Here is a 24,582-nt window from a genome sequence, read left to right on the forward strand (position 1 = left end):
AATCCCTGGGTTAGCTGAAACCTGCAATATAGGCATGCTTTCCCTTGTTCCCTGTCTCAGCACACAGCTGTGCCACTTTCCCTGCAGCCTCTGATTCCGCTACGCTCTGGAGCCTCTTGCTCCCAGCCCCCAAATGTGCAAGCTCCACCCAGAGTTTTTTTGTTCTCCGGAACTGTGTAGGAGATCCAGAATTTTAGCATAACCCTGTGTTTCCTGTATCTCGGCTGGGTGTGGTGAGAAACCTCTTAGTGGGACTTCCCTAGAGAAGAACCCATAGGGCTGCCTGCTGTGTCTCCCAGCCCGTGATAAGCACAGGCTCTGCGCCTTGCCCAAGGTGCTGCTGGCTGTGGCTACTTGTGTCTGGGTCCAAGGTGACTCCTTCCCCATCTGCCTGTGGTACCTGAAGCCCCTCGGTCCCCTCTTTCTTCTGCCCCTACTTCTGCCCTCAGCTCCTGCTCCCGCTGCAGCACAGATGGGGCTCCCCTGGGGCTGCGGCCGCCCCAGCCTCACCGGCCATGCCAGGGGCCTCCTGACTTCCCTCGTCACTCTGCTCCTCCTCCGGCTGAGCTCAGGTAGGATCCTGCGGGGCTGCTGGGGGCTCTCCCCCCTGGGCCTGGCAGACATGCTGCTGTGGGGCAGGGGAGCGGCCGTGGGGCAGGGGGGACCTGAACCCAGAGCTCGGCCCCTGCTGGGTTTCACTTTCACTTTGGTTCTTCCATGCAATACGGGCGCTGCCTTGCCTGCCCTTTCTGGCTCTTCTTATTCACCCGCCCGAATGCTGCAGAGAGGGCTCCCACTCCCAGCACACCTCCTCCTGCACGTCCTCCCTCTCCCTTTTCTGTCTCCCCAGTGATTTCCCATGGGACACAGGGGATGCAGCACGCACCAACTCACACACAGCTCTCCCTTTGTCACTCACTGCACCTAAATTTACAATGGCAAAATCTCACCACTTCTCTGTGCCCTTCTCCATTGCCCAGCCCAGCTCAGAGTGGAGGGACCAGGCCAGCCTGTCACTGCCACTGTGGGGCAGGATGTTGTGCTGCCCTGCCACTTGTCCCCTCAACGCGATGCTCGCAGCTTGGAGGTCAAGTGGATCCGAGACAGTATCTCTGAGACAGTGCACCACTACCGCAATGGAGAGGACCTGTACGGGGAGCAGATGGGGGCATATGCCGGGAGGACAGAGTTGTCCAGAGATGGTCTCTCTGCTGGAAGCCTGGACTTGCGAATCTCGAGGCTGAGACCCTCTGATGATGGCCAGTATTTCTGCACTGTGAAAAATGCTGATGCTTATGATGAAGCAACGGTGGATCTGGAGGTGTCAGGTTTGTGACTGGGGTAATACACCGGGAATTCCAGGGGAGAATTTAAGTTTCTTTTTCCTGTCTCAGCTATTAAACAGCATGGAATATGGACATGCAAATGGAGGTAGTATTTGGGAAGAGAGATCATTAGGTACAATATAGTTTTTAGTTTTCACTGGTGTCTATGCAGACCATCCCCATGATGGTTTAAGGGCACTGGGCACAGGCTGCTGAGCAGCCCCTTCATCTGTGCCTATGATGCTACCAAACACAGTGCCTGGAGCAGGGAAGAGACCTCTGAGCAGCTGGACGTCTTTTGGGTTTTGGTTTTCATGCTGGGGGAGACCTGAGACATTGTCTGGAAGTCTCGGGGCTTCTTGAACCAGCACAGCTTGGTGCAGAGAAGCTGCCTGGAGGTGCTGAAGCTCAGCACCTGGGTTTCCTGGGTGATTTGTGGCCACTGGCATTGTACACTGTGCTCTCTGGTTCTGGCACGAGCTGGGGATGTCTTGGATGAGGGTGGGTGTGTGGATCACCCAGTCTGAGAATCCCTGGGGCCATGGTTGGTCTGGGCTGTGTCTGGCATGGGAGCAGATGGGGTCTTTGCCTTGAAATGAATTCCTCCCTAAGCCGAGCCCCAGCCACGCGCTCTTCCCCCAGCCACAGGCGCTGACCCCCACGTCTCCCTGGGGGGCTACGAGGACGGAGGCGTCCGGGTGCTGTGTCGATCGGCCGGCTGGTACCCGCTGCCGCAGCTGCTGTGGAGGGATGCTCGCGGGCAGCACCTGCCCTCGGTCTCCCAGACACATTCCCAGGACCAGGAGGGGCTCTTTGAAATCGAAGGCGCCGTCATCGTGACCGGGAGCATGGAGGGGCCCTTGTCCTGTGTGGTCAGGAACAGCCGCCTGCAGCAGGAACGGGAATTTTCCGTTCACATCGCAGGTACAAATGGCACAGCCAGGATGAGGTGTTCCTGGCCCCTGCACTTGTCCCGACCCAGGAGAAGTCTGGGTCTTGCTCTTCCACCTGTGGCAATGTAAACGCAGCCCCTTTCCTGGTGCCTTTTCTCAGCTCCAATCTTCCACAACACCCAGCCCTGGATAGTGGCTCTGGCTCTGGTCCTGGTGCTTTTGGCTGTGTCCATTGGCCTCGGTGTTTATCTCTTTCGAAAGCAAGGTAAGCTGGCAGCACAGGGATGGAGCGCAGGGAGGTGTTCTGCAGGGACCCCCCTGGGTCTGGAGCAAGGGGCCTTGGGTGGGAGGCCAGGGAGCATGGCTGCAGCGTGGGGCTGGTGGCAAGGCGCAGCCCCCCTGCACATGTTCCCACCCAGCAACCAAGCTGCTCTGCTCACCACCTCTTCCTCCGCCTTTGCTTTTCAGTGGCACTGAGACGAGTGCTGGGTGAGTCCTTGCAGTCCCTGTCCCCAGCCCCTGGGGAAGTGGTGTCCCTGCGGGAGGGCCTGGGCCTGGTCTGGGTGGGCTCTGGGGGCTTGTGTGCTGGTGGCTCGGGGGTGCTGGAGGAGCAGCTGGAGCCTGGGGTGGGAGTGGGGAGTGCTGGGGCTGGGGCTGCCCTGGGCACGGGACATGGCCGGGATGGCTGAAAGGAACGGGGATCAAGGTGGGGATGGGGAGCGAGCTGCAGGGCTGCCCCGCTCTGCACTGGTGCTTCTGGGACAGGGACATCCTCCACCCGTCCCCATTCACTTCCCCTTGTGTTTTGGTGGCACAGTGCAGAGAGCTCCACAAGTGTCTGTCCTTACTGCTCCACATGCACAAGCCTTGCTCAAACCTCGGTTTTGCTCCATGTTAGTCTTGTCCCACCCAAAATTTTAGGAAGGTGCTCTGTGCACACTCACCTCAGAAAAATATTTAAGGGTCTAGGTAAGGGAGTAGCCATCGAATGTGAAGCACTGCCTTCTGGTCACACATTGACTTTTCTTTCCTTTTCCATTAAAAAAGCTGGACAGTTAGGTAAGTCTGTATTCGTAAACCCAATGTTTCCCCATAAGCAGCAATCAGATGAGAAGTTCTAAGTCCTTATCCTCCTTTGCTTTTGCTTTCTTTTCCAGTGGATCAAGCAGCAGTGGAGGGTGAGTGTCCATGTGCTTGGGCCCTAGGACAAGGCCAAGGTGATATTTAGGGGAGGGTGGGCAGCTGGGACAGAGCACTCCAAGGATTTTCTCTTTCTTTTCCAGATGAATACCGTACAAACGCTGGTAAGTCTCCATCAAAATCTGAAGGGATTTGAGGTGTCGCAATGCGATTGGAAGCTGTTCCCTCTCACCATGATTTTCTTCTCATTTTTAGCGCATCAATCTGCAAGACTGCGTGAGTGTCTGGCCCCAAACCCAAAGAAAATGGGTTCTCATCATGTAATGAGAATCTGTACTCTCTCACCAAGTGTTTTTGCTTTTCTTATGCAGAGGAACTAGCTGCAGATCTGTGTGAGTGTCCCTCCCCAAAATGAAGGAATTTGGGCCTGATTGGTGGGCAGTGTGGGATGGGAAGTTGTCCCTTTCTATCATGCATTCTTTTTGCTTTTGTTTGACAGTGAGGAAGGATAAAGAACTCGGTGAGTATCCTGCACCACAACAAACAGTATGGGGTCCAACGATGGAATGAGAAGCTCTCCCCTCTCAACAGGCATTTCATTTCTCTCCCCCTCTTTTTTTTTTTTTATCTTCAGAGGAACAAGCAGCAGAGCTGGGTGAGTGTCCTCGGCAACACGAAGGTGATGTTCAGGGGAGGGTGGGCAACTGGGTCAGAGCAGCCCTGGGCGGGCCCCTCACCCTGATGGGGGAGTGGGGAGTGCGGGGCTGCCCTCGGGACAGAACACGGCCGGGATGGCTGAAAGGAACGGGGATCAAGATGGGAACGGGGAGCGAGCTGCGGAGCTGCCCCGCTCGGCACTGACGCTTCCGGGACAGGGACGTCCTCCACCCATCCCCATTCACTTCCACCTCTCTTTTGGTGGCATCGTACTGAAAGCAGCACAAGATTGTGTGCTGGTTGTTCAGCTTGTACAAGCCATGCTCACAGATGAACTTCACTCACTAATAGTCTAATCCCTCCTTTTGGGAGCAAAGTTTTATTTGGCCACTTCCAAGAAGAATAAATGTGGGGGCGTAGCCATGGGAGCAGGCATATGACGAGAAGCTGTCCCATCTGATCATGCATTGCTTTTACCTTTCTTTTCCAGCACAAAAAGATAAAAAGCTGGGTGAGTGTCCCTCCCCAAAATGAAAGAATTTGGGCCCTATTGGTGGGCAGTGTGGGATGGGACGTTGTCCCTTTCTATCATGCATTCTTTTTGCTTTTGTGTGACAGTGAGGAAGGATACAGAACTCGGTGAGTATCCTGCACCACAACAAACACTATGGGATCCAGCAATAGAATGAGAAGCTCTCCCCTCTCATCAGGCATTTCTTTTCTCTCCCCCACTTTTTTATTTTTTTTCAGAGGATCAAGCAGCAGAGCTGGGTGAGTGCCCTTGGCAACACGAAAGCGATGTTCAGGGGAGGGTGGGCAACTGGGACAGAGCAGCCCAGGGCTGGCCCCTCACCCTGCCCACACCCACCCCTCTGCACCCACGTGCGAGCTGTGGGGCTGCCCCACTCTGCACTGACGCTTCTGGGACAGGGACATCCTCCACCTGTCCCCATTCACTTCCCCTTGTGTTTTGGTGGCACGGTGCAGAGAGCTGCACAAGTGTCTGTCCTTACTGCTCCACGTGTACAAGCCTTGTTAAAAGCTGGGTCTTGCTCCCTGTTAGTCTGGTCCCTCCCAGTCTGAGAGCAAGACACTCTGTGCCCACTAACTACGGCAAAGAAATTTGGGGTCTAGCCATAGAATTAGTCTTGGAATTTGAAGAGCTCCTCTCTGATCATGTGTTGCTTTTGCTTTCCTTTTCCAGTGAGAAAAGATGCAAAGATCGGTAAGATTCGCTTCATAAACCCAAAGACTTGGCATCTTTCCATGGCAGCAGCCATGGGCTGAGCAGCTCCCCCTCTCATCATGGCTTGCTATTCTCTTCCTTTTCCAATTTTCCAGTGGAACAAGCTGCAGAGCTGGGTGAGTGTCCCCGTGCTTGCGCTGCATGACAAATCTAAAGTGATGTGCAGGGGAGGGTGGACATCTGAGACAGAGCAGCCCAGGGCTAGACCCTCACCTTGACGGGGGAGTAGGGAGTGCTGGGGCTGGGGCTGCCCTGGGCATGGGACATGGCCGGGATGGCTGAAAGGAACGGGGATCAAGGTGGGGACGGGGAGCGAGCTGCAGGGCTGCCCCGCTCTGTACTGATGCTTCTGGGACAGGGACATCCTCCACCTGTCTCCATTTACTTCCCCTTGTGTTTTGGTGGCAAGGTGCAGAGAGCTGCACAAGTGTCTGTCCTTATTGCTTCACGTGCACAAGCCTTGCTCAGAGGTGGCCCTTGCTCTTTCTTAGTCTGGTCCTTCTGAATCTCTGAGCAAGGTGCTCAGTTCCCATTCTACCGATCCCCATTCCATTAGTATTTTGGTTGCACTGTGCTGAAACCTTCATACTTGTAAATTTTTCCACAAAATTGTGCTTTGCTGACTAATCTTTTCTATGTTTGAGAGCAAGGCAGTGTATTCTCACTCCAGAGAGAATAGGAATTTGGGTTTTTGCAATGGGCGACAAGTTGCTCCCTCTGACCATTAATTCCTTTTTCTTTTGTTTTACAGAGAAACAAGCTGCAGAGATGGGTAAGTCTCACTCTCCAAACAGAAAAAAAAAAAAAAAAAAAAAGAAAAAGAAAAAAAAAATGAGAGGTATGGGATCAGATCATGTTTTCCTTTTCTCTTTCCTTTGCAGCAAAAGAACGTGCAATATTTGGCGAGTCTCTCTGCCTAACTAAGGGTAATTGGGGTCTTCCCATGAAAGCAGCCATGGGCTGAGCTGCTCTTCCCTCTCATCAGACATTTATTTTGCTTTCCTTTTCAGGGAATCAAGCTGCAGAGCTGGGTGAGTATCCCTGCACTTGGGCCCCAGGGCAATGCCAAGGCAATGTGCAGGGGAGAGTGGGCAGCTGAGGCAGAGTGGCCCAGGGCTGGCCCCTCACCCTGCCCACACCCACTGGGCACCAGCCATGGGCTGTGACCAGCTCTCCCCTCTCCTTCCAGCATGGAGAAATTTTCTGCTGTCTAAAAATACAGGTAGGTGTGCACTGGGTTGCCCTCTGTGGTGCTTCTCCGTCCCTTGCTGGGGCATGTTCAGGAGCCAAGAGGTGCCCCATCTCCTGCCCCGTGTGGCAGCTCCTGGCCCCGAGCTGGGGAAAGCCTGCCCAGGTCTGAGCTCTGCCCCTGATGGCCTGGCTCCTTCTGTCCCTGCAGTGAAGGTGACCCTGGATCCGGACACGGCTCATCCCCGGCTTGTTCTGTTGGAAGACAATACAAGCATGCGTTTGGAACAGACATGGCAAGCAGTGCTCAACACCCCGGAGAGATTTGACTGTTGTCTCTGCGTGCTGGGCCGTGAGCAGTTCACAGGGGGGAAGCACTGCTGGAAGGTGGAGTTGAGTGGCGAGTTGGAAAAAGTTTCAAATTTGGCTGTGGGGGTGGCCAGGGCATCAGTGAGGAGGAGGGTGGGAATCAACATGTGCCCTGAAGAAGGGATCTGGGCACTGCAGTACGATGAAGGAGAGCTCATGTCTCTCACATTTCCTCCCATACGCTTCTCTGTGTCCCCTGTTCCAATGAGGATCTGGGTCTGTCTGGACTATTCAGCGCAGCAGGTGTCTTTTATCAGTGCTGACGATGGGAAAGAGATCTGCGTGTTCAAAAGAGCTTCCTTCAATGGGGAGAGCATCCACCCCTGGTTCTGGCTGGAGACAAGCAGCGTCCAGCTGTGCCTGAGGGACAGCACCCCCCAGATCCTGTCCCCAGCCCTGGAGGGCTCCTGCCCTTCTCCGGCCGCTCTTGACTTACCTCTCCTTGAACCTGCAGGAGCAGCACAGGAATGAGGGGCACTGGGGCCAGGGGCTGCTCCGTGTTCCTCCCTTCACGCTGAGACCTGTGACAGTTGGTGGGGGGCACTCAGAGTTCAGACACCCATTTGCTTCATGTTTGGGAGCCCCATTTGTGGGCTCCAGTTTTCCATCCCTAACTCCATTTATAAATTTGGCTTTTTTTTGAAAGCATGAATTATTAACATGGATTTAAGTGTAAAAGAATTAGTAATACTCCTTGTGGTTAATTACATCAACTTTTGAACATGGAAATGCTGTGTGGGATTATTTTAAATCACTATGAAGGAAGCTGCCTACTCCAAAAAGAACGGGAAACTTGACCCGGCAGGGCAAAACAACCCACTGGGAGCTGGATTTGAGCCAGATCGTGGCTGTTGCTGGGGGCAGCGAGGATGCTCTGGTGGTTGGATGCTTCAGGACCAGGGTGCTCCGGGCTTGGACGCTTCAGAACTGGGATGCTCCGGGACTGGGGTCCTCCGGGACCTGGATGCTTTGTGGGTTGGATGCTTCAGAACTGGGATGCTCCGGGACCGGGATCCTCCAGGACGGGGATCCTCCGGAACCGGGATGCTCAGGACCGGTTTGCTCCATGACCAGGATGCTCCGTGGGTTGGATGCTCCGGGGGGGTCCTAAGGGGGGCAGGATGCTGCGGGATCCGGCCCGGGAAGAGGCGGGGGACGCACAGGAAGGGGTTGGGGTTGCAGGAACCGAGAACAAAGCGGAGTCCGGGGAGCTCCGGTGCTCGGAGCCGGCTCCGGTGCTGCCGCCGCTGCTGTGCAGGTAATCGGCAGGGAGCGGGGGCTACCGGGGAGGGGACGGCTCCCCCCGGGATGGGTGCTTCCCCCCAACCCCCTTCCTCCCTGGTCTGGGTACGAGCCCTGTGGACCCCCCGGGGGCTGGATATGGGCTCCCCGACACCTCTCGGAGAGGATACGGATTCACCACTGACTCCCTCCCGGTGTAAGTAGGGACCCCCGGCAGTCCCCCCCTGGGCCCCCCGGACTGGCTACGACCCCCAGTCTCCAGGCTGGGTATGAGCCCCCCAAAACCCCAGCATCCCTTGGACTCTGCGTGAGCCCCCCCCGTGCATGAGGACAGCAGGGGACGTGTCCTCCCCAGGGCTCTGAGGTCCCCAAGGGGACAGGACAAAGGGACAGAGCTGGGTTGTCCTGACACGTGACCCGCCCCCCCATCCCCTCCCCATTTTGTCCCCTTCTTCCCCACTTCCCACAAGCTTGCTGGTGTTGTAGAGCTGGCAGGGCCACTGCTGGGCTCATCCTAGATGTCCAAAAGTCACAATGAAGCTCTAAATTTCAGCTTAGCACCCCAAAATGGGCATCTTTCTTTTTTCCTTTTTCTCCTTTTTCTTTTTTTCTTTTTTTTCCTCATTCCTAGCACTGATGGGCTGCTGTGTCTTACACCAGAATAGACACATGTCCTGAAACACCAAAAATAAAAAAGTGATGGACACAATGAAACTGGCTCAGGTAGACAATTCGGCAGAGGGATTTGGAGGGTTTGCTCTGAAGATGGGGCAGGAAGCAAAGCGAGTGGAAGGAGAGATGTTGTGCAGAAAACAAACAAACAAACAAAAAACATAACAAAACAAAACCCACAACATTTCTTCAGCAACAATGGTCATACACCAGAAAATCAGCCCTTTGGGGAAAGGAAACACCTGGTTTTTTGGGTACAAAAACTTTCAGATCCATGAGTCTCCTCCCGGGAGGACCAGCCCATCCTCATTTTCTTGCCTGAATGCCCCACGGCTCTCCTTGGTTGCCTGGGAAAGGCTTGAGCTATTTTGCTTCTTATTTAGGTATTTTTATTCTTCTTTTTGCATGGTGGGGTGGCATCCTCACATGTTGAAGTGGGATCTCTTGCTGCTGCAGGAGCCCGTGACCTTCGAGGAGGTGGCCGTGTATTTCACCAAGGAGCAATGGGTCCTGCTGGACCCTGTGCAGAGGACTCTCTACGTGGATGTCATGCTGGAGAACTACGAGACCGTCACCTCGCTGGGTAAGGAGTCCTGGCCCTTGGAGTTTTGGAGCCAAGAGCTCCTGGAACTTTGACTTCTGGCTTTTATGTTGCAGACAGTCTCAGTTTTGGGATGGCATGAGCTCTGTGGCATTCAAGAGTGAGGCAGATTCTCTCCCTGATGTTCCTCCTGGGAGTCAGAGCGAGGATGCGCATTAAGGCAAACCCCTTTTCTCCTCTCTTCCATACTATTTTCCAGGGGATGGAAATATCTGTCTTCCCCCGCGGCAACTTTTCCCCTTTTTCTGCACTATCTCCATCCCAAAGATTGATTTAGGTCCAGGCAGGTCAAACATTTGATGGTAGAGGACTCACATTCATGCAGGTAACCCAGGAGACTGTATCACCACCATTCCCACTCCACATCCCTCAAGTCAAGAGAAAGTTCAGATTTCTTTCACTTCACAAATACTCCTCAATTCTCAAATCCCTCATGCCATTATCTCCTCTGGGACAGGTTTTCCTGCTGCTGAGCCAGACTTGCTCAACCAGGAGGGAGGAGAGCACTGGGCCCCAAACCTTCAAGAAATGGAGAAAAAAGTCCTGAGCAGCAGTCAGGAAGGTGAGGATGGGATGTCGTTGGCAAAGACCATGACTACCTACATCAGCACATGCTATTATTTCCTATCAACCCTACATCAGGCTTTTAGTCAAAACGTGGTAGATCCTACTATGAGATATAGTTCCACTGATCCTAACTGGAAATCAGAATAAATTTCCTCTCCATTATCTTCCCAATCTTCCATCCCTGGGAAATGATGGAAGCAGAACTTCAGCCAGTTGTCCTGTCTGGTTAATTGGTGCTTCAGCTTTTCCTACACTTTCCCCTTAATGTTATTTCTATCTGGCCTAGGAAATAACCTGTCTGGCTTCTCTCTGTGTCACAGAACCTCCTGGGATGGATGGGGAGATGGAGGAGGAGAGTGCTGGAGACCAAGATGCTGAGCAAGCACGGAGGCGTGCAGTTACATTGGTGATGCTTGAACACAGCGCCCGTGGGAGCCAGCAGGGTCTGCTAACATGGAAAACAGGGAGCAGGACACTTTGTGGAGGAGCTGATGCCAACCTTGGAGAAACCCCCATCCAGGAGGAGCCTGCGGAAAGGCTGCCAGAGCATGGGCAGGAGGGTGGCTGGAGGAGGGACTTGCTTACACCTCCGAGAGACAATGTGGGAGAGAAACCTTTCAAGTGCCCAGAGTGTGGGAGAAGCTTCATGAGGAGCTCAGACCTCATCGTCCACCAGCGGACCCACACTGGGGAAAAACCTTACCAGTGCCCCGAGTGCGGGAGGTGCTTCAACAGGAGCTCCAGCCTTGTGACGCACCAGAGGGTGCACACGGGTGAGAAAATGTACAAGTGCCCCGAGTGTGCAAAAAGCTTTACACGGAGCTCAACGTTGACCGCACACCAGAGGACCCACACAGGGGAAAAGCCCTACCAGTGCTGTGAGTGCGGGAAGAGCTTCAGCAAAAGGTCAAACCTTATTAAACACCAAAGGCAGCACACCGGAGAGAGACCGTATCGATGCCCCGACTGCGGGAAGAGCTTCATACAGAGCTCAGACCTGATTGTCCACCAGCGAACGCACACAGGAGAAAAGCCCTACCAGTGCTCAGAGTGTGGGAAATGTTTCAGCGTGCGGTCGAAACTTATTCAACACCAGCGCGTGCACACAGGAGAGAAACCCTACACATGTGCGGAGTGCGGGAAGAGCTTTGGGCAGAGCTCGCACCTTTCCGTGCACCAGAAAACTCACAGAGGAGAAAAATCAGCACTCCGAGTGTGGAAGGTCATCCAGTGTGAGATCCTGCCTTGCTAAATATCAGAAACTGCATGCAGGAGATGGATATACAGAATATCTGAGTGTGGGAGATGGTCTTTGCACTTAAACCTAGACAGAAGAACATTTTGCTGCTGTGCTTGTGCCCACAAAAGCCAAGAAATCAGTCGGCAAACGTGAAGTTCCATTAAAAATGAACCAGTCTGTACACAAGAAGGACTGTAAGTACTTTAGAGGGTGGGGCAAGAAGGAAATTCAGTCAATAAATGCAGTGTGTAGGGTGGATGGGCTCAGAAAGTGCAGTGGCTTTTGTACTAATACACTGATGCCATGTTTAAATATGCCAGTGTGACACTAGGAAAACCAGGTCTCCAGAGGCACCTTCCAAATTCCTCATGACGTTCACGACATTCATCAAAATCACAATGTTTGGCCACTTGGCGCGTCTCCTCCCATGTCTGACCCCCAGGTAGTTATCTTCTTCGAGTGAAATCCACACTTCTGGCCTGTAATGCATGGAGGAATTGGCCTCCACTTTGAGGAACTTTACAAAGCCTCCCCAGGTCCAGCTGGGTCCTGGAAACAAGGCAGATTTCGGATTGTGGCAGAGGAGATTGGGTTGAACCACATCTTCTGGGGCACTCGTGTCTTTTGTGTCTGGGTTTCCTATAACTCCTGGTACTCATCCTCCCTGCGCTGCCTTCAGTCACCTGTATTCTCTATCCCCGCTCATCATCTAGGAGGCTGAGAAATTACCTGGTGAAGAAATTGAGATGTCTTCATGTTTAGGCACCTTACTTGCTCCCAGTTGAGCCCATGTCCAAGCTGAGGCACAAGAAGTTAAAATTTTAGAATCACAAATTCATTTAGGTTGGAAAAGACCCTTCAGAACATAAAGTCCAACCATCCACCCAATGACCTAAGTTGTCCACGTACCATAGACTTGGAGTGGAGTTTCCTGAAGGAAGGGGATCCAACACTGGTTCTTAACAGGTTAAGAGCACTATTTTTATATGGACAGACCAGAAAAATCAGCCTACAGGGATAGACTTAATGATCTGGGAGCTCTTTTCCAACCTAATTTGGGGTCCGTGACTGTGTCCTGTTAGAAAGGAGAAGACTATTTCCATCACTGAAGCCACATCACAAGCCAAGAGGTCTTCCTGTCCATGAGTCACTGAAACGACAACTCCACAAGGGAAGATCTCCAGAACATGAGCTTCTTGAGAGGTAGAAACCAGACTTGCTTCAGGACCTGCGAGCAGAAATGCAATGGGTATGTTTACAGGGCTGTTTCTCAGAGAGTGAAGGCTGGGAGGGCTTTTCACAAGTTGCTATTCTTGGGGAAAAAAAAATAATGAAATGGTATCCTCCAAGTTCTCCAAGAACTTGTACTTGTTCTCCACATTCCTCTGCAGCAGCCATGGCGACAATGTGATACTCATGCAATGGCAAAGGAAGGAGAGTCCACCACAGCCGTTTCCAAACTGGGGAATTTGCTTCCACTGGGATAGAAAAAAAAAAATTAAAAATTTACCAGCAGACACTTCAGTCAAGGAGGATCTTTATGGGCATCCCCTGGGGTTGGTGGCAGATCAAGAATACGGGATTTTTTTGGAGGAGTGGGACACATAGGTGACGGTTCAGTTGGACCACAGACAGAGCTAAGAACCTGAAAAGTTGGTCCTATTTTCTACCGTGCATTTTCATAAAGACCTTCCAGAGACCTGGAGGACCCAGGAATTTGCAAACAGGGACAAGGCTACTGCAGATCTCTCGTTATTAGGCTGTCGGGAAGATCATCTGCTTTGTCTCCAAATCCTGAAGTTAAAAAATAAATAAAAAGTTACAAGATAAATAAAATAAATAAGAAATATAAAAATAAAGAGGAATAAAAAATATAATAAATACATTTAAAATAAAAATATAAATGGAAAAAATGTAGAAATATAAAAGAATAGAAACATAAACAGTAGACATATAAAAAAGTAGAAGCAAAAATAAAAAGCAAAACACAAAAAGAAAAGAAAACCAAAAAGGGTAAAAATAAAAAATAAAATAAAAAGAAGAAAGATTAAAAAGGAAAATTTAAAAATAAAGTAAAAATATAAGAAGTAAAAGGATAAAAGAGTAAAAATTAAAAAGTAAAAAATAAGTAAAAGAATAAAAGTATGACAAAAATAGAAAAAAATAAAACAAAAAAGTATAAGAATTAAAAGTAAAAGAATAATAAAGTAAAAATATACAATGTAAAATAATAAAAGTATAAGTAAAAAAAAAAAAGTAAAAATAAAAATATACAAAATGAAAATAAAATTAAACATAAAAATATAAATAAGAATAAAACGTAGAAAAAGAAAAATATAGATATAAAAAATATGAAAAAGAAAAATGAAAACTAATAATAAAAGAAAAATAAAAGAAAAATAAGAATAAAACACGAAAAAAAAATAGAAATAAAAACGAAAATAATAAGTAAAAAAAAAAAAACTGAAAAATAATAAAAAAGTAAAAAAATAGAATATAAAGAAATGAAAAAGAATTAAAAAGTAAAAACTAAGAATATAAAGGAAGAGCACGATAAACATAAAAAGTAAACAAAGAAAAGTAAAAAAAAATAAAATTAAAAAAAAATGAAAAAGGCCTCTAAAAAAGGCCGCAATCCGCCCGGGAAGGAAGCGAGGCAGCAGCGAACAAAGGCCCCGGGGCCGGGAGGAGGCGAGGCCGGCAGCGGGTCCGCGAATCCCATCCGGGGCTGGCGGCACCCCCCCGGGACGGCTCCTCCCGGCCGCCACCCCCCGGGACGGGGCCGAGCCGGGGCCGGGGACCGAGGGCACGAAGGGGCCGGGAACCGGGGCCGGGGCCGGAGCAGCGCGGGGCGGCGGCCCAGTAATGGGGGGGTCTGGGGGAGAAGCAGGGGGATGGAGGAACCGGGGGGGGGGACCGGGGTGCAGGGCTCGGGCCACGCGGTGCCAGCGCGGCGCTGCGAGGGGATGCGGTGAGGAGGGGGGGATTTGGCTCTCTTTGGGGCTGTTTGGGAGCTTATTTGTACTTTTGTTCTCAGGCTGCGTTTGGTTTCTGTATTTCTTCTCTCTTTTTAACTTTATTCCTAATTTTATTTTTTCTTGTCTATTTTTTCTTGCCTATTTTTACTTTTTTCTATTTTTTTCTATTTTTTTCTATTTTTTTCTATTTTTTTCTATTTTTTTCTATTTTTTTTTCTATTTTTATTTTTTCCTGTCTAATATTATTTTTTCTTTTCTATTTTTTTTTTCATTTTTTTCCTGTCTGTTTTTACTTTCTCTTTTCTATTTTTATTTTTTCCATTTTTACTTTTTCCGTTTTTATTTTATCTTTTCATCACTAATTTTCTTGTTTTCTATTTTTTCTTTTTTATTTTATTTTTAACTTTATTTCTAATTTTATTTCCAACTTTTTATTTCTATTTTTTTTTCTATTTTTATTTACTATTTCTATATTTCTTTTCTATTTTATTTCTAATTTTGTTCTTTCTTTTCCATTTTTCTATTTTTCTTTTTATTTTCCCACTTTATCTCTAATTTCATTTCTAAATTTCTTTTTTCTTTTTCATTTCCTTTTCATTTTATTTATAATTGTATTCTAATTATATTTTAATTATAATTTTAATTGCACTTTTACTCTACTTTTATTTTTTATTTTCTATTTTTCTTTTTTTCTTTTTAACTTTATTTCTAATTTTATTTCTAACCTTATTTCCAATTGTATTTTTAATTTTATTTCTAATTTTGACACATATTTGCCACTTTCAACCCACAGAGCAGGGCTTCCCTTTCCCGAAACCAGCTTGCATGGAGCAGCCTGGAGAGCTTCCAACCCCCCTAGGGATGCAAGAAGAAAAAAAACCTGGAGACCCCCTTGGAGGTGAGGCACTGCCCCCCCCAGAAATTCTCCGTGGACCCCTGGGTTCACCCCCTGCCACAACTCAGACTTGCTACGGCTCGTCTCTTGCTCTCAGGCTTCTTTCCTCTCCCCCCGTGACCTCGTTTCCCTTCCAGATTTAAGACGTTTTTCTCATTTGTGTCCCCCAGCAGGATGCACCCCGAGGAGAGCTAGGACTGAACCAAGCCCGACACGAGGACACGAGGAAGGAAGGGGAGATCCCAGCATTGGCACCGGCATCACCGCTGGCATCGTGGCCAGCAAACGGGCAGGGAACGGCTCCGAGGGCACGCAGCCAGAGGCAGCTCCCGAGGCTGAGTGGAGGCCGGGAGAAGATGAGGATGTGAAGGCTGCAGCTCATCTCATCCCTCAGGCAGGGGACGTGAAAATCCTCAACGGCTCCAAAGCCCAGCGTGGGGCCGCCGCTGGGGAGAAGAAATACGCGTGCGAGGAGTGCGGGAGGAGGTTTGGCCAGAGCTCCAACCTCATCGTGCACCAGCGAATCCACACGGGGGAGAAGCCCTACAAGTGCCACGAGTGCGGCAAGTGCTTCAGGCAGAGCTCCAACCTCATCGTCCACCAGCAGACGCACGGCGGGGAGAAGCTTTACGAGTGCCCCAAGTGCCAGAAGTGCTTCCCGGACAGGTCGCTGCTCATTAGGCACAAGAGGATCCACATGGGAGAAAAGCCCTTTAAATGCCAGCATTGCGGGAAAAGCTTCATCCACCAATCGAGGCTTCTCGTCCACGAGAAGGTCCACGCAGGAGACCAGCTCTACCAGTGCCCCCAGTGCGGGAAGTGCTTCGGGGACAAGCCCAAGTTGCTGCAGCACCAGCAGCGGCACGTGGGCGAGCGGCGCTACAAGTGCTACGAGTGCGGAGAGGAGTTCAACCAGAGCTCGGACCTCAACCTCCACCAGAGGGTCCACGTGGAGGAGAAGCTCTACCAGTGCTCGACGTGTGAGAAGTGCTTCAAGGACAGGTCGACGCTCATCAGGCACGAGACGGTGCACACCGGGGAGAAGCCCTACCAGTGCCACGAGTGCGGGAAGAGGTTCACCAGGAGCTCCGATATCATCGTCCACCAGCGGACGCACACAGGGGAGAAGCCCTTTGAGTGCCCCGAGTGTGGCAAGAGCTTCAGCCACAGGTCAAATCTTTTCCGGCACCAAAGGATGCACATGGGGGAGAAGCCCTACAAGTGTGAGGAGTGCGGGAAGAGATTCGGGCAGAGCTCGGAGCTCATCGTCCACCAGCGCACGCACACGGGGGAGAAACCCTACCACTGCTCTGAGTGCGAGAAGTTCTTTCGGGGGAGGTCGACGCTTTTCAGGCACGAGAGGCTGCACACGGGGATTAAACCCTACGAGTGCTCCGATTGCGGGAAGAGCTTTGGGCAGAGCGGGGACCTGATCGCCCACCAGCGCTTCCACACCGGCGAGAAGCCCTACCAGTGTGGCGAGTGCGGGAAGAGCTTCAGCAACCGGTCGAGCCTCCTTCGGCACCAGAGGCTGCACGCCGGGGAGAAGCCCTACAAGTGCCACGAGTGTGGGAAGAGCTTCGCACAGAGCTCGGACCTCATCACCCACCGGCGCACGCACACGGGGGAGAAGCCCTACCCGTGCTCGGTGTGCGGGAAGAGCTTCAACAGGAGGTCCAACCTCGTTGTGCACCAACGCGTGCACGGAAGGGACAGGCTCTGCAAATGCCGGCAGTGCGGGAGAAGCTTCCAGCAGAACTCGCAGCTCACCCTGCAGCAGAACTCTCCTCGGTGTCCCGAGTGCACAAAGTGGTTTGAGGAGGGGTCAAACCCCGGTGAACACCAGAGATAGCACTGGGGAGAAAAGCTCTGTAAGCACCCAGAGTTCTGGATCAGGGCGAGACATCACGTCGCAGATAAGAAAAATTAGTGCTTTGCCTAGGTATTATTCAATCTTTCCACCTTCGCAGTCTTCAGGAAAAATAAAAAAATACCACAAAACACACAAATGATCTAAAGTAGGCTGATGAGAGTAAATAATATAATTATTTTTTTTCTAGTTATTTCTTATTATTGAGTTTGCTTCAAGGGCTTGATGTGTGTTGATCCACTCACTCCCATCTCCCCCAATCAAACCATCTTGTCCTGGGGTTCAGGCTGTCTGTCCATCCCATCACCTGGCTTCAAAGCCCTTAAATCCTGCAGCGTTCCCCAGGCTGGGGCATCCGCCCTGGGTGCCCATCAGCACCCTGAGATACCGTAGAAATCTGTCTTCCTACACACATCCTTCCCTCCCCACTATATGTATTTAACCTCAGTAATAATAATAAAAAAAAGCCCTCTGTTCCTAATCTTATGTTTACCTTTTATTTTTCTGTTATCTAAATAGCTGTGTATTAAATCTGGAATTGCTCCTGCATGGCAGGGATTGCTGCTGTAAAAAAATGTGAGAGGGGGAACTGATGTTTGCAACCCTGCATTCTGGAGGAAAACTGTCTAAAAACTGTCTATGAGGAAATCACACTTACCCTCTATTTTTGTTTTGTTTTGTTTATTTGTTTTTGTTTTTCTTTCTTTCTTGGTGTATTCTTGCTCCTGAACTTGGGAGCTGCTCAGAGAGATGGTCAAGAGTCTTTGGGGTGCTCAGATACCTCACAAAGAGCCTCTTTGGCCTCATCTTCCCTTTTCTCCTCACCATGTGCCAGGACCTACCTCCCGTTCCCTTCATTCTCCTCATCACCTCCTTTTCCTCCAAAAAACCTAAAGCCACCCACGGTGCCACCGCAGCAAAGATCTGTGGGAGCACTATGGCTGTGTTATCACTGGGATGGTTGCTTCCACCTTCGCCTTTGACGTGGCCATCCCATAAATTTCTGACTTTAAATTAGTAATCTCTGATGCGTTTAGACCCCAGATGGTCCACTGGGGCAGTGAATTTATCATTAGTAGCCAAATATCTGGAAAAAAAACACGTTAATATAAAAAGTTGGTTGGCTGGTTGGGTTGCACGGCTGGTTTGGAGTTGTGTTAATAACGCCCTGGCTGCGAACCAGTGGTCATGGTGGTGTGGGTCTTGTCAACCCTAGGCCATAAAGGGGTTTCTGGTAAGCCCAGGCTCTGTGCCATCCCCGTTGGTGTCTCTCCATCAGCTGGTGACAGGATGACCCCATCCCGCAATGGGACACCACACCCAATGCAGAAGGATGGGGTGGGCCCATCGAGGGCTAGGGGGTGTCACTGCGGCCATCCATGGCCTCAGATTGCATATGGGGCTATGGGCTGGAGCCCAGCACAGGCTATGCTTGTGGGATGACTGCGTCCACCCTACAGGTGCTTCTGGAGGCACAGAAGGACCATGATAAGGACAAAAGTGGGAAGGGTGATGAGCAGAAGCCTGGCTAAGAGCTGGGCTGCACTGGGACAGGGGAAAGACCACCAGAAGAGCAGGAGCCATGCAGTGAATGCCAAGACCATTCGAGGTGCTTGCAATAATACACATCATTTAAGAAACCGTTTCACATTTTACTTTGGCCACCCTAAAACATACACACAGGTTATTCCCCCCATCCTTGCAGACTCCGCTGTGGAATATCAAGACTTCTCATGCTCCACAGGCTGTTCCTTCCCCGCCGTCGCTTCTAGGATTTATTGAGCTTTTTCTCCATTTTGCCTCTTTCCTCCAGGCATTTGCAGGGTTTTTTTCCTCCGTGTCACTACTGATGCTCAACAGTTCCACCAAAGCACTTAGGTGCACCCCGAGCATGCTGCAGCAGCGGTGTCCATCAGCCCGTTGGGGCGGCCCAGATTCACCTGGAAGCTTTTCCTACCCCGCTGGTGTTTGCCGAGTCCGTGCACTCGCTGGTGCACGATGAGGTTGGATTTCCTACCAAAACACTTCCCGCATTGCTGGCACGGGTAGGGCTTCTCCCCGGTGTGGGTCGTCCGATGCTCGAGGAGATCCGTGCTCTGCGCGAAGCTCTTCTCACACTCGTGGCACTTGTAGGGTTTCTCACCTGTGTGTTTCCGCTGATGCCTGACAAGGCTCGAGCTGTTGCAGAAGAAATTCCCGCACTCGCCGCACTTGTAGGGTTTTTCCCCCGTATGGAAGCGCTGGTGGACCACCAGGTCTGCACTCAGCCCGAACCTCTTCCCACACTCGGGACACGTGTAGGGCCGCTCGCCCGTGTGCTGCCTCTCATGCCGCATGAGCGTAGTCCTGCCCTTGAAGCACTTCCCACACTCGGAGCAGCGGAAGGGCTTCTCCCCCGTGTGGGTCCGCTGATGGACCAGCAGATCCGTCCGGTGGCCAAAATTCTTCCCGCACTCTTGGCACTGGAAAGGTTTCTCCCCCGTGTGCCTCCTCTGGTGGGTGAAGAGGTTGGATTTGTGATTGAAGCTCTTCCCACACTCGGCACAAGCGAAGGGTTTCTCCCCTGTGTGGATTCTCTGATGGACGGTCAGGTCCGATTTCCGAGCGAATCGCTTCTCGCACTCGTGACACTCGTACGGCTTCTCGCCAGTGTGCACCATCTCGTGCCTGAGGAGCGTGGATTTGTCCTTGAACCGCTTTTCACACTGCGGGCACTTGTAGATTTTATCCGCCGCGTGGGTTTTCTGGTGCATCACCAGCTTGGTGCTGTGCCAAAACCTTTTCCCACACTCGGAGCACTTAAACGGCCTTTCCCCCGTGTGCGTTTTCTGGTGCTCGAGGAAATCGGGGTTATTCCCAAAGGTTTTCCTGCAATCACGGCACCGAAAAACCTTCTGCCCGCTGTGCAGCCTCTGGTGCTTGGCGAGGTTCGACCTGTCGCTGAAGGGTTTCCCACATGCGCAACAGGCGTAGGGCTTTTCCCCGGTGTGCGTCCTCCTGTGCACGATGAGGTTGGAGTTGTGCCTGAAGCTTTTCCCACACTCCTTGCAGAAATATTTCTTCTCTTGAGCAAAGCTTTCTGCTGGGGGGTTGGGTTCCTCGAGGATTTTGGCCATGCTCGCATCCTTCCCCGTGCAGCCCTGCAGCCTGAGGTCATTTGTGCCATCCGTTCTCTGCCAAAACCAATTTCCTCCTGAGTTTCCTGATGAGGAGATGCTCATTTCAGGTCCTTCCCAACGGGGACCCTTTTCCACCTCGTTCTCCGTCCCATGTCCTGCTGGGTTACGAGAAGAAGCAAACAGCAATGTTATTTCTAAGAAAAACGCCCCCAGGATGGGCTCGTAGGCTGGGACAGCCACGCGGGTGCACAGCTCTCACCTCGCCAAGGGTTTTCCAGGGTCTCCGTCTCACTTTGCTGAGCATCTTCCCACGTTCCCTCACCTTGCTCCATCCGCTCATCTCCGTTTGGGTCCAAAACAGGGCTGGGGTTTGGCCATGCTTCAGGGAATCCTGCTGGTCTGGGGGGAGGAGGAGTAAAAGCGTGATAAATCCTCGCACGGGAAAACTCTCCGTAGCAAAGTGTGGAACTGGAAATTAAAGATCAGGGGAATTAAATAAATATCAGGGGAATGAAATTATCCCACAGGTGGGATTAGTGCTGAGAAGCAGTCAACACGGAGTAGGAGGGACACCCTTGGGCAACCCCACACTCGGGGCAGTGCCTGTGTGCTCGGAGCCCCCCATATCCTGAGCCCATCCTGGGGGTCTCACCATTAATGTGGTGCTTTTTCCACTGATAGTGATGCTCCCCGGTCCTGGCTGCTCTTCAAGCTGTAAAGCAGGCCTAAGGAGGAAGCTCTGAGCAAAGTAAGTACAAAAGTAAGTAATAGTAATATTATAATTAAGAACAAGAATAAGAACAAGAATAAAGAGTAATAATAATAATAATAATAAAATAATAATAATAAATAATAATAATAATAATAAAAATAGTAAGAGTAAGACTGAGACTGAGACTAAGAATAAGAATAAGAATAAGAATAAGAATAAGAATAAGAATAAGAATAAGAATAAGAATAAGAATAAGAATAAAGGAGGAGGAGGAAGAGGAGGAAAAGGAGGAGAAGAGAAGGAGAAGGAGAAGGAGAAGGAGAAGGAGAAGGAGAAGGAGAAGGAGAAGGAGAAGGAGAAGGAGAAGGAGAAGGAGAAGGAGAAATAAAATAAAAGAATAAAAAGAAGAAATAAAAATTAAAAAATAGAAAAGAAGAAGAAGAAGAAATAATAAAAAATAAAAATAAAAATAAACAAGAATAAATAGAAATAGAAATAGAAATAGAAATAGAAATAGAAATAGAAATAGAAATAGAAATAGAAATAGAAATAAAAACCGACCAACCAAATAAATAAATAAATAAATAGAAATAACTATAAAATAAAAAATATATATTAAAAAAACCCCGACCTGCGAACGGTTAGGGGGCAACTTCCCCCAACTCGCCTCCGGCTCCGGGCGAGCTGGGGACCGCGACAGCCTCCGGGCCACCGGGAGCGACCCCGGAGCCAGCCCCAGCTCCGCTCCCCGGGCCGGGGGGGCCGAGGGGGGGTCCGGCAGCTCCGGTCCCGCCCCGGGGCGGCCCCGAGCTCCTCCCGCCCCTTCCGTTGCCCCCCCTCCGGGTGCTACCGGTACGGAGCCCCATCCACCCACTGCCACCCCAGCCCCCAAAAGACCACCCCCCGCATGTAGTAATGACGCAGAACTCGCCAGCAAAAAATATATATTTTTTTTTTTAATAAAAAGATTATTTATTGAATTTTCAATATAAATTACTTCCACCTCTTTCCTTTCAAGCCACGAATATTTTTAATTTTTTGGCACTGAGACCTCGATCCTCCCTTCAATCAGGCGGAGCAGATGCTCCCCGATACCCCCAGTGGAGCCCTTTTGATTTTCCCCACCCTAAAAAGCTTGGAGGGAAGATGCTCCCCCGCACGTTCCTCTCGTATTCTATCAGTATAAAAATCCCATAGATTCTATCGTACGTGCAGAGAGCTAATAAGAAAATAAAATCTCCAACCCGTTTGGAAATTGAGGTTTAACGCCTCAGGGCAGGGTGTGCCCTCACTCTTGATTATTAATTATTGATTGCTGTTGATTATCGATTGCTGTTTTGAGCTTGATTTCTATTTTGAGCTGGGGCTTGGATGGGAGCAGGAGAGATTTCTCAGCAATTGTGAGCTAACCTTAGAAGATAAAACAGCAAGATATTAAGGAAATGGGATAGGATGATAGAAGGGCTCTCGGTAGGGAACTAGAGTTCAGATGAGGCTGTCAGGGGAGCAAAGTGAAGGTTGTTAAGCAAACTACACAATAATGTGTGAAATTAGCCTTTTTCTATCGCTGATGAACCCCTGTTGTGGCATAGCAATGATTGACCCAACTCATAGCACCCTCTTTTCTTCTCCCTGAGTAGTCTCTGATGCAGAAAAAAAGGTGAATCTCACATGGGACAGTATACCACACTTTAAAACTCATCCATTTTCTTCTTATTTACTGTGATCTTGGGATGTGAGCTCTGGCCGAGCCCATTCTCCTACTGCAGGCACTTGGGAGGTTTTTGTCCTCTGCGTCATCGCTGCTGCTCAAGGATGCTCAAGGATTCCTCCTCGAGGGGTTTCGCGCACTCGGAGCATGGGGACGAACCATCTCCTGCAGGGTTTTGCTCCGGGGTCTTCCCACTTCTCGAGCAGCCTCCCGTCCTCTGTCCCCTGTGGCCTCGCTGGTGCACGAGGAGGCTGGATTTCCTGGTGAACCTCTTCCCACACTCGGCGCACAGGTAGGGCTTCTCCCCCGTGTGCGTGCGCTGGTGGGCGATGAGGTCCGAGCTCTGCCCGAAGCTCTTCCCACACTCATGGCACTTGTAGGGCTTCTCCCCCGAGTGCCATTTCTGGTGCTTGACCAGGCTGGATTTATTGCAGAAGAATTTCCCACACTCACCGCACTGGTAGGGCTTCTCACCAGTATGGAAACGCTGGTGCGTGATAAGGTCCCCGCTCTGCCCAAAGCTCTTCCCACACTCAGAGCACTCATAGGGTTTCTCCCCCGTGTGCAACCTCTCGTGCCTGAAGAGCCCGTACCTCCCCCTGAAGGACTTCTCACACTGGGAGCACTGGTAGGGCTTCTCCTCGGTGTGCGTGCGCTGGTGGATGGTGAGCTCCGACCTCCGGGCGAAGCTTTTCCCACACTCATGGCACTCAAACGGCTTCTCCCCGGTGTGCACGATCCGGTGGGTGAAGAGGTTGGAGCGTTGGCTGAACCTCTTGCCGCACTCGGAGCACTCAAAGGGCTTCTCCCCCGTGTGGATCCGCTGGTGGACGACGATGTCGGAGCTCCTGGTGAACCTCTTCCCGCACTCGTGGCACTTGTAGGGCTTCTCCCCCGTGTGCACTCGCTCGTGCCTGATGAGCGTCGACCTGTCCTTGAAGAACTTCTCGCACGTCGAGCACTGGTAGGGCTTCTCCGCCATGTGGCTTTTCTGATGCGAGCTCAGGTCCAAGCTCTTCCCAAATTCCTTGCCGCACTCTTGGCATTTGAAAGCCTTTTCCCCTCGGTGCAGCCGCTGATGGCAGATGAGCTCCGACCTGTCCTGGAAGCATTCCTTGCAGTGCGAACACTCATAGAGATTTTCTTCTACAATGAGCTGCCCATCCCCATCACAACAGGCGAATTCATTCCCTGCTTTCCTTGGCTCCATCCCATGATCTTTCCCACTGTTATCCCCTTCTGGTTTTGTAGTTTCACCCACTTTGCCTTCAGCCAGACCCTCCTGCTCCACGTGGCGACCTTCGTCCTCCCTCTGTGTCCTGTCTCCTGCAGGGTGAGATGGATAACATTACTTTTTGCCCTGGGATGGGATCTCCATGACCAGGACATCAATAACCGCTCCCAGGGGCCACAGATGACTGTGGAAGCTGAATTACAGCGAGCCCCGTTGCCGAAAGACATCAGGATATGCCCTCAGACAGGACAATTCTCACCCTTATGGGTTAAAATTTTGGAAACTCCCAGTGGTTCCTCTCCCACTCCCCAATTTCTCACCTTTTTGGCTGCTCTCAGTGCTGCCCAGCTCTCTCCCCGGAGGACCAGGTGCCACCAGCTTTCCCCCTTCTTCCATCCAGTCTCTTTTGGGGCCAGAAAGCCCTGTTTTGGGGGCAGACGCCCGGTTGCCAGCACTCCCTTCACCACAACGCTACGGCCAAATCCTGACTGGGTGACACTTCCCCGTGGGCTTATTTCGCACCAGCCTTTCCGTTTCGATGTAATCTCCCCTTTTTCCAAACCCTGCAGCACCCCAGGGCTGCAAATCTTAATTTCCCTGGGGGGGGACTGGGATGCTCAGCCCAGTTTGGATCAGATCAACCTGGTCCCAGCCGCAAGATCCCGGCTCCCAGCGCATCCCCGGCCGGGCAGCGCTGTTGGAAGCTCGGGGAAGCCGGTTGCAGGCCGGGATGCTGCACAGAGGCACAGGAAAAAGCCAAGGGGGACGAGGGGGGGACAGTTCCGGCTGTGCAGAGAGAGCTTTCGGAGGGATTTGTGCTCAGCATCCCTCTCCCTCCTGCTCCCCATCCCTGGCTGCGGATAGGGAGGGTCTGAGGACCAGCAAAATACTTCTATTTTTAATTTTTTAATTTTTTTTTGGGG

The 24,582-nt window shown here is 51.0% G+C and overlaps 3 protein-coding genes across 5 annotated transcripts; 2 read left to right on the forward strand and 1 right to left on the reverse strand.

The window, feature by feature from the left end:
• Positions 1 to 311: 311 nt before the first annotated feature.
• LOC311220381 (butyrophilin subfamily 1 member A1-like) lies at positions 312 to 7,289 on the forward strand (the record flags this gene model as incomplete). The annotated part of the gene is made up of 21 exons (XM_084303889.1): positions 312 to 572; positions 981 to 1,328; positions 1,968 to 2,249; positions 2,379 to 2,483; positions 2,687 to 2,707; positions 3,334 to 3,396; positions 3,502 to 3,522; positions 3,614 to 3,634; positions 3,730 to 3,750; positions 3,858 to 3,878; positions 3,993 to 4,013; positions 4,506 to 4,526; positions 4,634 to 4,654; positions 4,766 to 4,786; positions 5,220 to 5,240; positions 5,357 to 5,377; positions 6,013 to 6,033; positions 6,143 to 6,187; positions 6,272 to 6,292; positions 6,451 to 6,483; positions 6,661 to 7,289. Exons 1-21 carry the CDS (start codon positions 473 to 475, stop codon positions 7,287 to 7,289), a joined length of 1,878 nt encoding a protein of 625 aa, XP_084160015.1. The 5' UTR covers positions 312 to 472.
• Positions 7,290 to 13,900: 6,611 nt separating this feature from the next.
• Positions 13,901 to 17,286, forward strand: LOC311220419 (uncharacterized protein). The gene is made up of 3 exons (XM_084303939.1): positions 13,901 to 14,002; positions 14,912 to 15,016; positions 15,187 to 17,286. Exons 2-3 carry the CDS (start codon positions 14,944 to 14,946, stop codon positions 16,863 to 16,865), a joined length of 1,752 nt encoding a protein of 583 aa, XP_084160065.1. The 5' UTR covers positions 13,901 to 14,002; positions 14,912 to 14,943; the 3' UTR covers positions 16,866 to 17,286.
• A 477-nt stretch (positions 17,287 to 17,763) lies between these two features.
• LOC311220426 (uncharacterized protein) lies at positions 17,764 to 21,490 on the reverse strand. 3 transcript variants are annotated; one of them, XM_084303951.1, is made up of 4 exons: positions 21,346 to 21,490; positions 20,655 to 20,741; positions 20,262 to 20,401; positions 17,764 to 20,157 (listed from the first exon to the last, which is right to left on the reverse strand). In XM_084303951.1, exons 3-4 carry the CDS (start codon positions 20,332 to 20,334, stop codon positions 18,758 to 18,760), a joined length of 1,473 nt encoding a protein of 490 aa, XP_084160077.1. In that variant the 5' UTR covers positions 20,335 to 20,401; positions 20,655 to 20,741; positions 21,346 to 21,490; the 3' UTR covers positions 17,764 to 18,757. The 3 variants fall into 3 exon arrangements, with proteins under 3 accessions (XP_084160077.1, XP_084160075.1, XP_084160076.1); XM_084303949.1 differs by having other exon boundaries at positions 17,764 to 20,160; XM_084303950.1 differs by having other exon boundaries at positions 17,764 to 20,160; positions 20,262 to 20,470.
• Positions 21,491 to 24,582: the final 3,092 nt, after the last annotated feature.

The sequence above is a fragment of the Netta rufina genome (genome assembly GCF_964035555.1).
Source record: "Netta rufina genome assembly, chromosome: 31".
Taxonomy (NCBI): Eukaryota; Metazoa; Chordata; class Aves; order Anseriformes; family Anatidae; genus Netta; species Netta rufina.